Source organism: Prionailurus viverrinus, chromosome A2 (genome assembly GCF_022837055.1).
Source record: "Prionailurus viverrinus isolate Anna chromosome A2, UM_Priviv_1.0, whole genome shotgun sequence".
NCBI lineage: Eukaryota > Metazoa > Chordata > Mammalia > Carnivora > Felidae > Prionailurus > Prionailurus viverrinus.
Genome location: NC_062562.1, coordinates 77863600 through 77878796, shown reverse-complemented (window position 1 = coordinate 77878796; position 15197 = coordinate 77863600). Strand labels below are relative to the sequence as shown.

The 15197-nt window shown below is 39.5% G+C and overlaps 1 protein-coding gene across 2 annotated transcripts in view; it reads left to right on the top strand.

Annotated features, from left to right (window-relative positions):
* The window catches only part of HBP1 (HMG-box transcription factor 1), a 29939-nt gene that overhangs the window by 1167 nt on the left and 13575 nt on the right, over window positions 1-15197 (top strand). For both annotated transcript variants that reach the window (XM_047841866.1, XM_047841876.1), the window contains exons 2-6: window positions 7320-7503; window positions 9477-9705; window positions 13172-13310; window positions 13678-13789; window positions 13876-13988. In XM_047841866.1, the coding sequence (XP_047697822.1) occupies window positions 7320-7503; window positions 9477-9705; window positions 13172-13310; window positions 13678-13789; window positions 13876-13988 (777 nt within the window). The remainder of the gene's footprint in view (window positions 1-7319; window positions 7504-9476; window positions 9706-13171; window positions 13311-13677; window positions 13790-13875; window positions 13989-15197) is intronic.

Below are 15197 nucleotides of genomic sequence, written 5' to 3'. Positions count from 1 at the left end.
ACAAGGCAGTGCTCCAGTCTTTAGCTCAGGCTGCCACTTAGGCTAAGACGGGAGGAGGGTGGTAGGGAGTTGGGTCTGCTAGGAAGTGTTGGGAGTCAATTCCCGACAATTCCCGACGAAGTGCCGTAGATTTATTTCCCACTAACGAGCAGTAACGGATGACTCCCAACAGTGGTTTTGAATTAAAATTGCCTTTTAAGAATTAGAATAATTTTAACATTTGTAAATACTTTTCTGTTGTTTAACTATTCATAATGATCTACAGTTGTAATGTATTCCTAGTACTTTCATTCCCCCTCCCGTTTTTTTTTTGGTTTTTTTTTGTTTTGTTTTGTTTTGGTTTTTTTTTTTGCTATTGTCTTTTGTTTTAGCTTGCTAACAAGGATGTTGGGGTAGTCTGTTCGGTGTCCTAGACTAAGCTACAGTAGCTTATCCCTTGGTACTTGTGGGAGGGTATGTTCCGAGACCCACTGTGGATGCCTGAAACTACGGATAGCACTGAACCCTATACATGCTGTTTTTTCTAATGAGGGCTTATAAATTAGGTATTAATACTAGCTAATAAGAGAACAAATATAAGAATACACTGTAATAAAAGTTGTGTGAATGTGGTCTTTCTCAAAATACCTTATTGTCCTGTACTCACTCTTCTTGTGATGATGTGAGCTGATAAAATGCCTGTGTGGTGAGATGATGTGAGGTGCATGACCTAGGCATTGTGACTTAGTTTGGCTGCTATTGACCTTCTGACTGTAGGTCAGAAGGAAGATTATTTGTTTCCAGACTCGGTTGACCTTGGGTAACTGAAATCACAAGAGTGAAACCTCGAATAGGAGGAAACTACTGTAATCCATTTTAAATACCTCAGTTCTTCACTTTAGAGATATAAGTTAATTGCAATTACCTTCTCTTCATCCCCGCCCACCTTAGAATTTGAGCTTGGTATGGAAGTCCTTTCCGATTAGGGAAAGACATACAAACGCATTCTGCGATATCCTTGCTTGCGGGTGGAAAGGATAAAGATTCAGGGAAGAATAGGCAGTTGAAAGTAGGAGTCTGATCTCTGTTGGGTCAGTGCCTTTTCTCTCTTTTCTCAGTTCTTTTCAAAAAGAAGGTAGTCATATTCAGTCATCAGAGTGCTGTTTTCCTCATCCATAAGGATAACTTTGTTCACAGAGCTGTTTTGAGGTTTTTATGAAGTCAGAGGAAGTATGTCAAATGCTCTGTACATAGTAGATTGGCATTTGTAAAACCTAATTTCCTTCTTGTCCATTCACCGAGATTTAGCTATTTCTGGTCCTTTCCACCTGTCCTGTTTCTAAGATTTTGTGGATATTTATTTACCAAAGGTTACAAAACAAAGGCAATGAGACCCTTCCCATCCCCACCCGATAAAAATTTGTAACATTGGACATGACATTTCAAAGCACAGCTGCTGGAGAATTTTACTCTTCCCTTTTGAGAATCTCTGGTCTAGTTGCCGAGTTAAGTCAAAATACAAGGCAAGCTATGTCAAATCCTATAATACCAGAGCAGTATGCAAAAGCATGAATGAACAATAGGGTTAGCTCTACCAGGAGATATTTGAAAGAGGAGCTTGTTTATCAAAATGAATGTCTAATTGGTGTAATTTATGTGGGGGAGAATTTTTGAGTATGGAGTCTTCTGGTATTCTTTTACTGTATCAGGGGCCTTGCTTCCCCCAAATAGTTTGACGGAGAAAAGTCTGAGACAAAAATTTACATTGGTATAGGGATTTGAATTTTGTTTTCATGTATTTTATTCTTAAAGTTTATTTATTTTTTGAGAGAGCGCATGTGTGTTCAACCAGGAGAGGGAGCAGAGAGAGAATCCCAAGCAGGCACCCTACTGTTGGCACAGAGCCTGATGTGGGGCTCAATCCCATGAACCATGAGGTTATGACCTGAGCTGAAACCAGGAGTCTGACGCTTAACTGACTTAGCCACCCAGGCACCTGTTTTCATGTACATTGTTTAATTCTCCCAGTAGCCCAATGAGATCAGTGTAGGGGCTGGGAGGCCACATTTAAGCAGCCAGCCTCACAGTACATGGCAAGCAAGAGGGAACCTGCAGTTTGTTGACTTAGCTCTAGACTCCCATTTACCATGCAGTAGACTTGCAGAAGCACCACTTCCATTATCTCAAGACCAAACTTTCTCTTTTTTAATGTTTATTTTAGAGAGGGGGGAGTGGGGAGGGGCAGAGAGAAAGAGGATCGGAAACAGGCTCTGAGCTGACAGCAGACAGCCTGATGTGGGACTGGAACTCAGGAACCCTGACATGACCTGACCGAAGTCAGTTGACTGAACTTTTGATAGCCTTGAGTCATGAAAGGTGCAAACACAGGGAATGCAAATTCAGTAATTAATTGGTCCCTTTTGTTATTGATGAGTAGCTCTGTTTTGAAATTGAAATATCCTTTCCCAGCTTCCTGTAAGGAATATTGTGAGGGGATGTTGTTAGAGAGCTAGGACTAGCAGCTGGAGAAATGGTAGAGGTTGCAGAAGGTGTTAGTGTGCTGCACACGGTGAGTGGGGACAGTGCAGGGCCCGCTGATGGGGAGGAGAAAATCTATCCTGGAAGGAGGAGAAAGCCAGAAAGCTGTGCAAAGGGAAGGGGAGCACAAGACGGATGCTCCCTGGGGCCCAGAGCAGCTCTGCTGCACACACTGGAGATGGCTCTGAGGAGATACACGTGTATAGTGTGACCTCTGAACTTCCTGATCAAGGTAAAATGAGAAAATGTTCAAATCGAAGACTGCAGCTGGGGCTGGCCTGCAGATCACATCCTCATGTGAAGCATAGTACAGCAGCTGTTCTTAAGGAGTTTGAGTCATCATAAGACAGGTTTAGTTGTGCCATGTACACTTAGGAAGTTGGAAAAGTTTCTATGAGAAGACTTCAGATCTGCCATCCAAACTTAATATTCGCTGTCCAGAGAACTCAGAATGACTAGTTCCTCTCATGTCTTGGGCATTACTCAGTAAGGAATCTGCACGGATACTACCAGTTTTCTGAGAACTCTTGCAAAGGAAGCTGGGAGCAGGTGGCTGACAGACAAATTAAAAATGTGAATACACTGTTTTTAATACATTTTCCTTTCAGTATTTGTTATGGATGTTTCTGCATACTTGTATCATGTTTAAGTATCATTTTTTTTTTATTACTTAAAAAATTTTTTATTTCTGTGAGAGGGAGAGAGAGACAGCGAATGGGAGAGGGGCAGAGAGAGAGGGAGACAGAGAATCCCACGCAGGCTCTGTGCTGCCAGCGCAGAGCCCGACATAGGGCTGGAACCCACGGAACCATGAGATTGTGACCTGAACTGAAACCAGGAGTCAGACACTTAACCGACTGAGCCACCCAGGCACCCCCAGAATGATTTTTTTTCACAGACTCAGTTTATAGTTCTGATCATGTCAGATCTCTGTTCAAAAATCTTTAGTGGTTCTCCAGTGTCTGATAATCGCTTATAATAATTACTAGGCACTGTGCATTGAGAGTTTGCTCTGTGTTAGGAACTTCTGTAAGCTTTTTACATTTGTTAGCTCACTGAGTTTTTAACAGTAACCTATGTAGGTGTTCTTATTTCCATTTTACAAATAGGGCATAAAGATTTTAAATAGATTGCCCAGGACACATTGCCAATAAATAGTAAATTTGATACATAAACTCAGGTAGCCTAATTTCAGAGCCCTTATTACTCTGATGTACAAAAACCAAAGAAACTAATTTTCCTAAACTAGGATTGAAGATTCTGACTCAGTCTACCTTTGCAGCCTTAGTATCCATGACCACAAGACACACAAGGCCGTCCTACCTTCTGGTGATCCTGGATTCTGTGTTGTTTTGATTTCATCCATTACTTGCACCTTCTGCAAGTTTGCTCATGTGAGTTTCTCTCATTGGAAGATTTTCCTTCTTTCCATTTTACCCATTCATAGCCAAGCCCTGCTCTGTAGAACTGTGGTCATTTGCTTATTTTTTTCCACTAAAGCACAGATTATTGAGATTCAAGATAAATTATTCATCATTGAGGTCCAACATTGCAACTCGTATAGTGCCTTGTACATAGTGTGTATTAAATGAATAAATATGTATATTTAAATAAAAAGGAATTTGGTAATCATTTTTAGTCCACTGGTTTTCACAGTGCACCCGATGTTGTTTGGAAAGAAAACAAAAAGCAGCACACAGGGTTACCCCAGACCAAATAAATCATATTCTCTGGAGGTGGATCCTGGTCATCATTTTGTTTGAAGGACACATAATCACGTGATTGAGAAATCACTGATCAAGCTTAAAGTGTGCTTGATTTTTTCAGTGAGAAGTGGAGGTTCAGAATAATGATTTGGCCAGTTATGCCTGAGAAATCAATTGGTGTTACTAACTGCATCTCTTGTGTAGCCACTAATTTTGTAGGAGATTTTTTGTTGTACCTCAGCAGTTTTGCTGTTAACTATATAATAAGACTGATTAATTAGTACATAATAGATTATACTGAGCTGAAAAAGTGTTCATTTCTTGCAAATGTTTTGGGCATCTTATGTTTTTTTAATTTAAAAAAATTTTTTGATGTTTATTCATTTCTGAGAGGAAGAGACACAGAGTGCGAGCAGGGGAGGGGCAGAGAGAGAGGGAGACATAGAATTGGAAGCAGGCTCCAGACTTGCTGAAGCTGAATAACTAGCTGTCTAGTCTCATGTCGTTATACCGTTTTCAGTAACTGTTCTTTTTTTTCTTTCTTTTTTTTTAAACTTTTTAATGTTTATTTTTGAGAGAGAGAGAGAGACTGTGTGAGTGGGGGAGGGGCAGAGAAAGAGGGAGACCGGGAATCCTAAGCAGGCTCCAGGCTCTGAGCTGTCTGCATAGAGCCTGATGCGAGGCTTGAACCCATAAACCGTGAGTTCATGACCTGAGCCGAAGTGAGATGTTTAACTGACTGAGCCACCCAGGCATCCCAGTAACTGTTCTGTTTAAGACATAAGTGCCCGGAGTATGTATAGTGTTGCCTGTGTCGGTCTAGGGATAAAACATTTTGTGAAGAAGTCATTTTACATTTCTTCTACTCACTTTGTTTTAGCTCATCCTCACAATTGCTCTAGCAGGAAGGTTGAGCAGCTAGCATTAGTTCTGTTTTACAGATGAAGATACCAAACTAGTGAGAAGCTCAGTCACTCGGGTCATGTATTTAGTAAGGGCTCAAACTGGAATCTAAACCCATGATTCTTTACATCTAACCCAGTGCCCTTTTCACTACTCTGTAGAACATCTTAGTGTTGAGTAAGGCTCTAGAGCAGTGCCCAGGATCTGGGTCATCTTTGAGGAGTTCAGGCGGAAAGCACCTGAAGTAGAATGTTAGAAATAAAGTACAGCAACAGGCAGTTTGGCTGCGTGTCAGGAACCTTAAGATGTTTAATTGCCATTCACCTACTAATGTGTCTCTGGAAATCTAAAGTAATCTGATACAAGCAGATATTTTTTTAAAAAAAGAATGTAAACTGTTACTTAAGAATGAAGAAACTGGGAACAGCATGTTCAGCAGTAGGAGGGATAAGGAAATTTTGGTGTATCTTTGTGATGTATATTGTATAACTATTTAAAATAGATGTGTAAGAAAAATTAGTGACACAAGAAAATGCTTATAAACTTATGCTAAAGGAAAAGGCGTCAATTATAAATAATACAGAGTATGAAGGAAAATAAAATCTATGATGATAGGTATATGCATGAAAAATATTAGCAGTATCTAAATCTGGTTGGTGGGATTAGAAGTCACTGTTCCTTTTTTTTTTAATGCCTTGTTTCATTTCTCCCTCTCCCCGCACCCCCCCCCCCCATTAGTGTATTTTATAGTTAGGAAAATTTACTTTGTAGTAAAAAGATTATGAAAAAGCCTTTGTAGAAAAAAATTTGCCAGTGTTACTAGTGTTTCTTGGTGAGTATGTTATGGTTTAGAAAGCTCTGGTATAAATACTAAGCAGTTAACATGTTTTCACAGCATTTTTGATCAGCCTAGGCTGGGGTACCAGATTTTTAGTGACTTTAAATTGCAGTATATTTTATTGTCTTATTGTGAGGAAAAACTTACATCCTGTTAGATTTTTGTGTGTGTGTATTTCGTCTTAGCACAGTAGAGCTTTTTTTTTTTTTTTTTTAATGAGATTTGGAGTAAATCTTTGAAAAATCGGGAAATCTTCCTGCTGCTGTCACCCCTGTTAAATAACGAATTTGATCACTGTCCAAATGCAGAGTGTCAAAGGTATAACACATTTTACTTTCATAACAAAATTTAGTTGGTGGAAATTATTTAGGTATATTAGCCTGTGTTGTTTTCTTCCTTGTGATCACTTTGTGGGCTTAAGATGTAGATTTACTATTTGCTTAAACTTACCATGATTATTATTCATCTTTCTAGAAATAAGTGATTCGGAAGGATAGGTATCTTTATTATGACTAGGTACCACATTTTCATAAAGAAAACATAGTATTTTGGGGTGCCTGGGTGGCTCAGTTGGTTAAGCGTCTGACTCTTGATTCTGGTTTAGGCCATCCATGATCTCACCGTTTCATGAGTTCGAGCCCCACATTGGGGTCTGTGCACTGACTGTGTGGAGGCTGCTTGGGATTCTTCTTCTCCCTCCCTTCTTCTGCCCCTCCCCCGCTTGCATGCTCTCTGGCTCTCTCAAACAAACAAAAGAAAACAAAACATAGCATTTTCATTTTTTTGAGAAGTATAACATACGGGCATTTTAAGAAATTGTTTCTTAAAGGTCCTTTAGAGAATGCCATTTTAAGTGTATTAAACCTGTTTATTTTCAGAGATGAGGAAACCACACAGTTGGCAAATAGAAAAATTGAAATAGAATTTTCAGAAAATGAAAAGGAAATAGAATATTTCTTCAGTCTTTTTTAATTTAATTGAGGAAAGTGTGTTAATTTTCTTTTAAATTTGAAGATACAAGTTGAAAAAGTGGTTTTGTTGGTCTCTCTTTGGGTCTCAGAGTTACCAGATTAAACAAGTAAAAGTATGTATAATGGTGCTAGTATTCTTTTTTAAAGAAAAGACTTTTATAAATTCAGATCCTTTGGGATCTGGGTGTAATTTAGTGCTGACTACATGGTCGTAGCCCAAGAAATCCGGGAGTCTGCCTGGTGTGAGGGACTTGAGGGGGATACAGAATGCAATGTATGATTAAGTGAAAGATGCAACATTAGGCGTCTCTGATGGATTTTATCCTTCCGCAATCTCCAGATCACACGACGTGACATTTTTTTCTATGTTATTTTTATTTGAAGTCGGAGCACCATAACATGGTGTGGGAAGTGAAGACAAATCAGATGCCTAATGCAGTACAGAAACTCCTGCTGGTGATGGACAAGAGACCTTCAGGAATGAATGACTCACTGGAGTTGCTTCAGTGTACTGAGAACTTGCCATCCTCGCCTGGATACAACTCCTGTGATGAGCACATGGAGCTTGGTAAACAAAATTCAAAGCATTGTAGGAATCTGAGATTCATACTTTTATGGTTAGCCAGCTTCTCCACCTGCCTTCAACTGCTTACAAGTCCCTGAAGTTTTTGTACCTTAGGAGTTTTCAGTGTACTCTTGTTATTGCTCGTAAGATATTATTTAAGACCAACGTAACTTTGGGCTGTTTATGGTTATCATAGAGCCTCACTTACAGATTACCAAACGAAACTGCTTTGGTGGGTAAAAGTTGGGCAGATCTGCTGCGGTGGGTAAAAGATGGGTGTTAAACACCTCCGGGAAATCCTGCATGTGGCTCATGTTCCTTTTGAAACGTCCCTGTGAGCTGGTTGGTTTGTTGCTCCGGTGGGGACATCACGGCAGACCCTTGGAACTCGAAGGTCTGACCCTCGAGCTTATCACTGCTGCCAAGCTACACCCTCGAGGTGCGGCCTGCAGAAGTGCACGGGTTTGATGAGGTAGGATTGTGGTGGTGCTGTGAGGCTGGTGTTGACGAGTAAACAGCTAGTGAGTGACCTGGGCCTGCTGCCCTGTCGTCGTTCTGCGTGGCTTCGGCTGCATTCAATACGCGGTTTTCTTCTGTGTTCACAAAACCCTTGAGAAACTGTAACTGTGTCACGTGCTGAGCCAGAGGAGATGCTCTTTGGGAATTGGGAGATCCTCAAGGTCTTGGGACATAAACTGCTTGAACGCCAAGGGGTTGCCGGTGCTGGTGAGCGAGGAACACCCGTTTATTCAGCGGTTGATGCTTCACTGTTACAGTTTAGTGTCGGGAGGAAGTCAGAAGTCAGGGCCCAGGGTTGTCAAAAACTCTTACCACTCCTCGTTACTTCAGTTTGAAAGTAGTTAATTTCCTGAACTGGAAAGACAGATGAGCTCGTGACACACCACAAATAAAGAAGTGATGGTCAAGAACGTTGTCGGCTGCAAGGGAAGGGACATCGCTACATCACTGAGAGACTTACAGGGGGGTTTCTTAAGTTGCTGCGATCTTTTCTGGCTGCTCAGTGAAAGGGGGAGGGCTTCGAGTCGGTTTTCTGAGTGGATATCCTGAATCAGTACTTCTAAGTAAGACATCTCAGCTTTAGTAGGCTGTTCTGAGTCGTCTGCCTGAATAGGAATTGTATGCACATATGTTCTTCGTAACAGTTTAGAAGGACTCCCAAGACTAGAAGAGTTTCCTGACTGATATATTGAAGGGACCCTGGGACCTGTAGTTTGTTGTAGGTGTGTGTTTCATAAAGAATTTTTTGAGGCCTGCAAGATGCTTTTTCTCCCCTCCTTTTTCTTTTTTTTTAATACAGTTTTTTTAGAATTCAGTCTTGGTGTTCACAGCTGTGGCATGTACATGGGCGTGTACGTGGGCCTTGGGAACACACTTTTAGGAAAAAATAACAGATATTATTGAGTTTAGAACTCCTCAGTCAAAACAAATAATTTAGCATAAAGTTGAATGAGTAGTACCTAAACCTTATAATATGATGTTAATCTCATCTCTGAAAATTGTTCTCAATATTGCAGTAATTTTCTATAACTGGGTAATGAAGTATATGAATAAGTATATATATGTACACATAAAATGCCTTTTTCCTCCTTAAACATGTTAACATAAAAATGTCTTGGGGGTATATGGATTAATTCCAGGTAAGTTGTAAAAAAAAAATCAAAACACATACCTTGTTTTTACGGTCTGTGAACAGTTGTGGTAATTACAAGTCATTAATACATTTATATTCATTAAGTCTATTTTTCCATCAGGCTGTGTTGACCCTTGAAGGTATAAGGTGTCATTTTTCAGTGACATTTTTTAATGAAACTTGTTTCATTCAAGAAAACATTTCAAATTTATACTTCTCACGAAATTTATTAGCCACATTTAAGGACTTCTTCTAGCTGTAGTTACAATATTGTTCCCTGTGTTAGTAATGTCTTTTTTATAACTTTGAGTGTGTTTATTTGCAGATGACCTTCCTGAACTTCAGGCAGTTCAAAGTGATCCTACCCAATCTGCCATATACCAGCTAAGTTCAGATGTTTCACATCAAGAGTATCCAAGACCATCTTGGAACCAGAATACCTCAGACATATCAGAAAATACTTACGGTGAAAATGAGGTGGATTGGCTAACAGAATTAGCAAATATCGCCACCAGTCCGCAAAGTCCACTTATGCAGTGCTCATTCTACAACAGGTGGGAGTGCTGGCTATATTTTTATCGAAAACTTGTATCATTGCAAAGAGTTACTTATTTTTTTTCTAGTTTTAAAAGTAATAATGTTATTAACCATCTGATGAATGGTTTACTGAAAGTAGAATTTAAGTAAAGTCCTTAGAATTGAGCTCATTGTTTTATAATGATTGCAGAGATATTTCACCTAATATCATGGTTTCATATTTTGAGAAGTAGATAAAAGTACTATGAGAAGCACCTGGGTGGCTCAGTCAGTTCAGCACCTGACTTCTGTTCAGGTCATGATCAGGCTCATGAGTTCACGCCCCTTGTTGGGCTCTGCACTGACAGTGTGCAGCCTGCTTTGTATCCTCTCTCTCCCTTTCTTTCTGTCTCTCGTTCTCTGTCTCTCAAAAATAAATAAACATTAAAAAAAAAGTGATAATGAGTTAAAAAGTTTTAGTAAATGTTTTAAAGTCCTCAAAAAGTAAACTACACCAAGAAATACTTTTATTATATATTTATGCTTAGAGAAATGAAAATTATACTTGTCTAAAGGACCATAACTATAATAAACATTAAAAACAATTTTTTTTTATGTTTGTTTATTTTTAAGAGAGAGAGACAGAGCACAAGCAGGGAAGGAGCAGAGAGAGAGACGGGGAGTGGGGGAATCCGTAAGCAGGCTTCAGGCTCTGAGCTGTCAGCATAGAGCCTGACGTGGGGCTCGAACTCAGGAACAGTAAGATCATGACCTGAGCCAAAGTTGGACACTTAACTGAGTTGACCCACCCAGGCGCCCCTATAATAAACATTCTATTTAAAAATTTTATCAACCTTGAATTTGGTTCCATTTGATCTAGGTTTATTTTCTTCCACAGTATATGTGAGCTTACGTTATTTACCAGTTTGTGGAAGCTAAAATTGCTAATATTAAAATCTTGAATTTAATAAAAGTGGACTCCCATTGGTAAAAACCACTGTTTCGTATACCCAGACCAGAGGACTAGAGTTTCCAGAAATGAGTTGCTGTGCTATGAAATTATGGAAGCTTTGAACTAAAATTCCTAGAGAGACCTAAGTGGATAATATTTCACTAATTATCGCTAAAGTTATAAAGTTATCTATGTAAAATGACCTAGATAAACACAATAGTTTGTAGGGGAGAGAAGTGCCCAGATTTGTACTCACATGGGTAGACAGACCATAGTCTATACAAGATGATGTAGGAATAACTGAATTTTGGTAATGCTTCTAACTTACTGTAATTCTTTGCTAAGACATAAACTTTTCATGTGTGAAATTCTGGCTTTCTTGTAACCCATTAAATTTTGCTGTGTTTTCTTTTCCCCCCTGTTTGGCAGGATATTGGTCTTGATTAGGGCAAATTCAATGTAGTTAACTAAATTTTTCAGTTTAATTCCATGAAAATTTCCTAGAAAGAAAAAAAATAGTCAAAAAGCTAAAAATTTGTTGGCAGTTATAAAAACAGACCCTGATCTTCCCATTGGGCTTTTTCTAGTTTAGAGATAACACTTCTTTTTTTAATAGCAAACTTAGAATTAATATAGTTCATGGAAAGTTGAGCAAACCCTTAAGGTAGGTAATCGATAAAAACATAAGTAAAGAAGGAATATTTTCCTTAAGATATAAATTTATTCTCTGTAGCACTTTCTTTCTTTCCCTTTCTTTCTTCCTTTCTCTTTCTTTCTTTCTTTCTTTCTTTTTCAATGTTTATTTATTTTTGAGAGAGAGAAAGAGAGAGAGACAGAGACAAACAGGGTAGAGCAGGGGAGGGGCAGAGAGAGAGGGAGACACAGAATCCGAAGCAGGCTCCAGGCTCCGAGCTGTCAGCACAGAGCCTGATGCAGGGCTCAAATCCATGAACTGTGAGATCATGACCTGAGCTGAAGTCGGACGTTTAACTGAGCCACCCAGGCACTCCTCTCTGCAGCATTTTCTATGCTTCCCTGCCTCCTAGGGAACAAGACCAAGAGGCTCTCACTGCTGTCTCTCCTGCCTTCTAACACTGTCAGTGGCTGTTCATGCTCCTTGTAGCGTGTTAAACCATGTTAGTTGTTGAGCTTTGGATGTCTGAAGTTGTCACTGTACAGTACCAAGGGGTTGAGGACAGGTAAAGTTTACATTACTCCTGCATAGATAGAGGGATGGAGAGATGCTGTTGGTATTTTAGACACGTGTGGCATGTTAATATTTACAGAACATTTAGGCCATATACATTTCAGAACATTGCATTGTTACTTCTCTTTAAATGGTTCAACAGAAGGACTGATAAACCCATTTTCTTTTATTAGTCATGAAGGCAGGATATACTTAAGGAATTTTTAGCAGTTTGGCCATTCTTTAATATTCCATGAAGATATAAATGTTTTAATAAAAGGAAGAACTGGAGCAAAGATGAATCATTAAGTATTTGTCGTTTGAAATCCAAAATTGACTGGAGAATGTGCCAAAACACTTAGAAATTTGAGGGGTTTTTAAGAAGTGATAGGAACGTGAAGGCAAAGTATAGTTTTACGGACTCTTATTCCAGAGTAACTTCTGCAAAGATCTAATGAAAAAGTGTTAATAAGGGTAAAATAAAAATTGAGGGGCTAACACAGTTTCTCAGGGAGTAAGGGAAGAATCGGAAAGGAAGATATTTCTCCCCCTTTTTAAAAGAGGGTTAGTCCAGACATGCGTATACTTTTTTCTGTTAAGCACCAGATTCCTATTTTGCATCTCTGAGAACTGTCCTGATTGGGGACCATTGGGCTGGTTGGTCTCCTAGACCTGCAGTCTTCCTCTCTGCTGCTTTCCAGAGCGCAGTGCACATGCTGGGCGCCCTGACTGGGAGTGCTGCTTTTAGTGTTACCCCTCCTGGGAACAGTTGACTCTTAATCAAAGGTGATCCTGTGGGAAGATAACTAGCTTTATGAGTAGATGGTTTTTGACAAGCCTGTATCAGGAAATAGGAAGTAGTGTCCAGTTACAGGAAGTTCCATTTAGGCTGCTTCCTGCTAGAATAAGTTTAAGCATTGTAGCTTCAGGTAGTTCATTGTATCTGCACAGTGACAGGTGGTTGGTAGACGGAGGCTTCGGTGTTGGTCACGTTAGGTTGAGATGCCGTGTTCATACTGACTGCAGCAAAGTAGAAGAGAGAAGTGGACAGGGAGCCTGCACATTATTCGTTACGTTTGTATGTACTTGCTGATACAAAAATGGGTGAATAAGTGAAAGTAACTTGGAATTTAAAATACATGGATAAATATGAAAAAAAGAACAGTATTTGAAATGTGTGAAGAGGGCTTGGGTAAGAAGCTAAGGAACTGCAGACTACAAATGAAATCTTGATGTCTTTAGTGTTTTCCGTAGGTGTCTTCTATGTGATAACATTGGTATTATGAATATGAAGTTCTTTTCATCAAAAGGAAAGATCTGCTTTAAGGACCTATGCTTTATGGTTAAAACTGCTTCCTTATTTTAGATCATCTCCTGTACACATCATAGCTACTAGCAAAAGTTTACATTCCTATGCGCGCCCTCCACCGGTGTCCTCTTCTAAGAGTGAGCCAGCCTTCCCTCATCATCACTGGAAGGAGGAAACCCCAGTCAGACATGAAAGGGTGAGTTAATTCATGAGATGAAACTGTTACGAAGTTTGCACAGCACTGAAATATGTTAACTTTCCTTTTCTGTGAAGTCCTTTTGAAGCACGTGCAGATGGCAAATTGTCTCATTGCTCTGCTGGTGATCTGGATTAGATTTTACATACAGCTCTGTTCACTGTTAGCAAAGTTTGTTACCAGTGGGAACATGCATTTAACTAAAACTTCCAGAAACTTCAGTTTTCAGAGGCATATTTTTTCCTAAGTTTACAGGTGTTTTAAGTTATCCACTAATGAGGAGAGAGAGCCTGAAGCCTTGGGATAAAGACAGATATTAACAAAATATGTTACAAAATAAAAAAGTTTCTGATATTTTTCTCCATAGGCAAATAGTGAGTCAGAATCTGGCATTTTCTGCATGTCCTCCCTCTCAGATGATGATGATTTGGGATGGTGCAATTCCTGGCCTTCAACTGCTTGGCACTGTTTTTTGAAAGGTAAAAAAACAACTTGAATTTTTGCAGCTTACTTATGTAGCATGCTAGTCAGATAGCTAATATTTGCTTTTCTGCTCAAACTTTAGGCACACGACTGTGCTTTCATAAGGGAAGCAAAAAGGAATGGCAGGATGTTGAAGATTTTGCTAGAACTGAAGGCTGCGTTAATGAGGAAGATCTCCAAGTGGGCACTCACAAGGTTGATTTAAAATTTGTAAAACTTTTCCCAAGTCTTTCGTGAGAAAACATAGGCTTATTATTAATCTTTAGGAGTATCCCCCATTTATTTTCGTATTTAAGTGACACCTTACATTTTAGGTGGAAGTTTTGTGACTGTGTTATTGCTTAGCTGGATGGAGGGCAGCAGTGTCTTTAGGTTCACCTTTGTAATTATGCTTTCTGAGATGGGAAAATGATGTATTCCTTAGTTCTTTTTATACATTTTACGTTGGGAGAAAGAAATGAACAGGGGTGCCTGGGTGGCTCAGTCAGTTAAGTGTCCAATTTCAGCTCAGGTCATGATCTCACAGTTTGTGGGTTCGAGTCCTGTGTCAGGCTCTGTGCTGATAGCTTGCTCAGAGCCTGGAGCCTGCTTTAGATTCTGTGACTCCCTCTCTTTCTGCCCCTCTCCCCTGTCACACTGTACTCTGTCTCTCTCTCTCTCTCATAAATAAACATTAAAAAAAAATACAATGAACAAATGAACCAAGGCTTTTATCTTATGTAATGTACAAAGTGGTTAATTCCCAAATGGATAATTGAGAGTTGATTATATGAAGTTACTTTTTAAATGATCCCATAAAACATTGGCATTTTTAAGTTGATAAGCAGAAGCAGTAGTTAGGATAAATGTCCGTTAGTGCCTTTAAAATCTTAATCTTTGCAATCTTTTAATTTCTCCATCTCCACTGTAGGCAGAGGAATTGGGCATGTGAAGTGTGCTTGTTTAAAATTCCTGTTTTGATCCTGCTGTTGTTACTAACTGTTGAGTCTCTGGTCTTGGAGTCAGGAAACCTGGATTGTCTTTCTGGTTCTTCTAGCAATTGTCTGTGTGACTGATGTTGGGCAGATTGTTGACCCCACTGTGTGTGGGCTCCCTGATCTGAAAATAGATTGGATCAGTTTTGACACCTTGTAGCTCTAGGAATGAGAAGATCCCATAATGTAGTTACAGATAACATGGCTGTGGCCTCCACCTGCATGTTGGACACCTGCATGAGTCACAGTCAGTTCTTCCTACTCAGCTTATTAGTATAACCAAGCCTGGACTCACCTTTTCTTCCCCTTCCTGGCCTACTTCTTCTCCCTTCTTTTAAAGGTATTGTTAGCCTTCTTGATTGACAGATTGAAAACCAAGAAGTTGAGTGTTCCCCTCCCCGCCTTCATACTCAGTGGATCACTTCTCTTT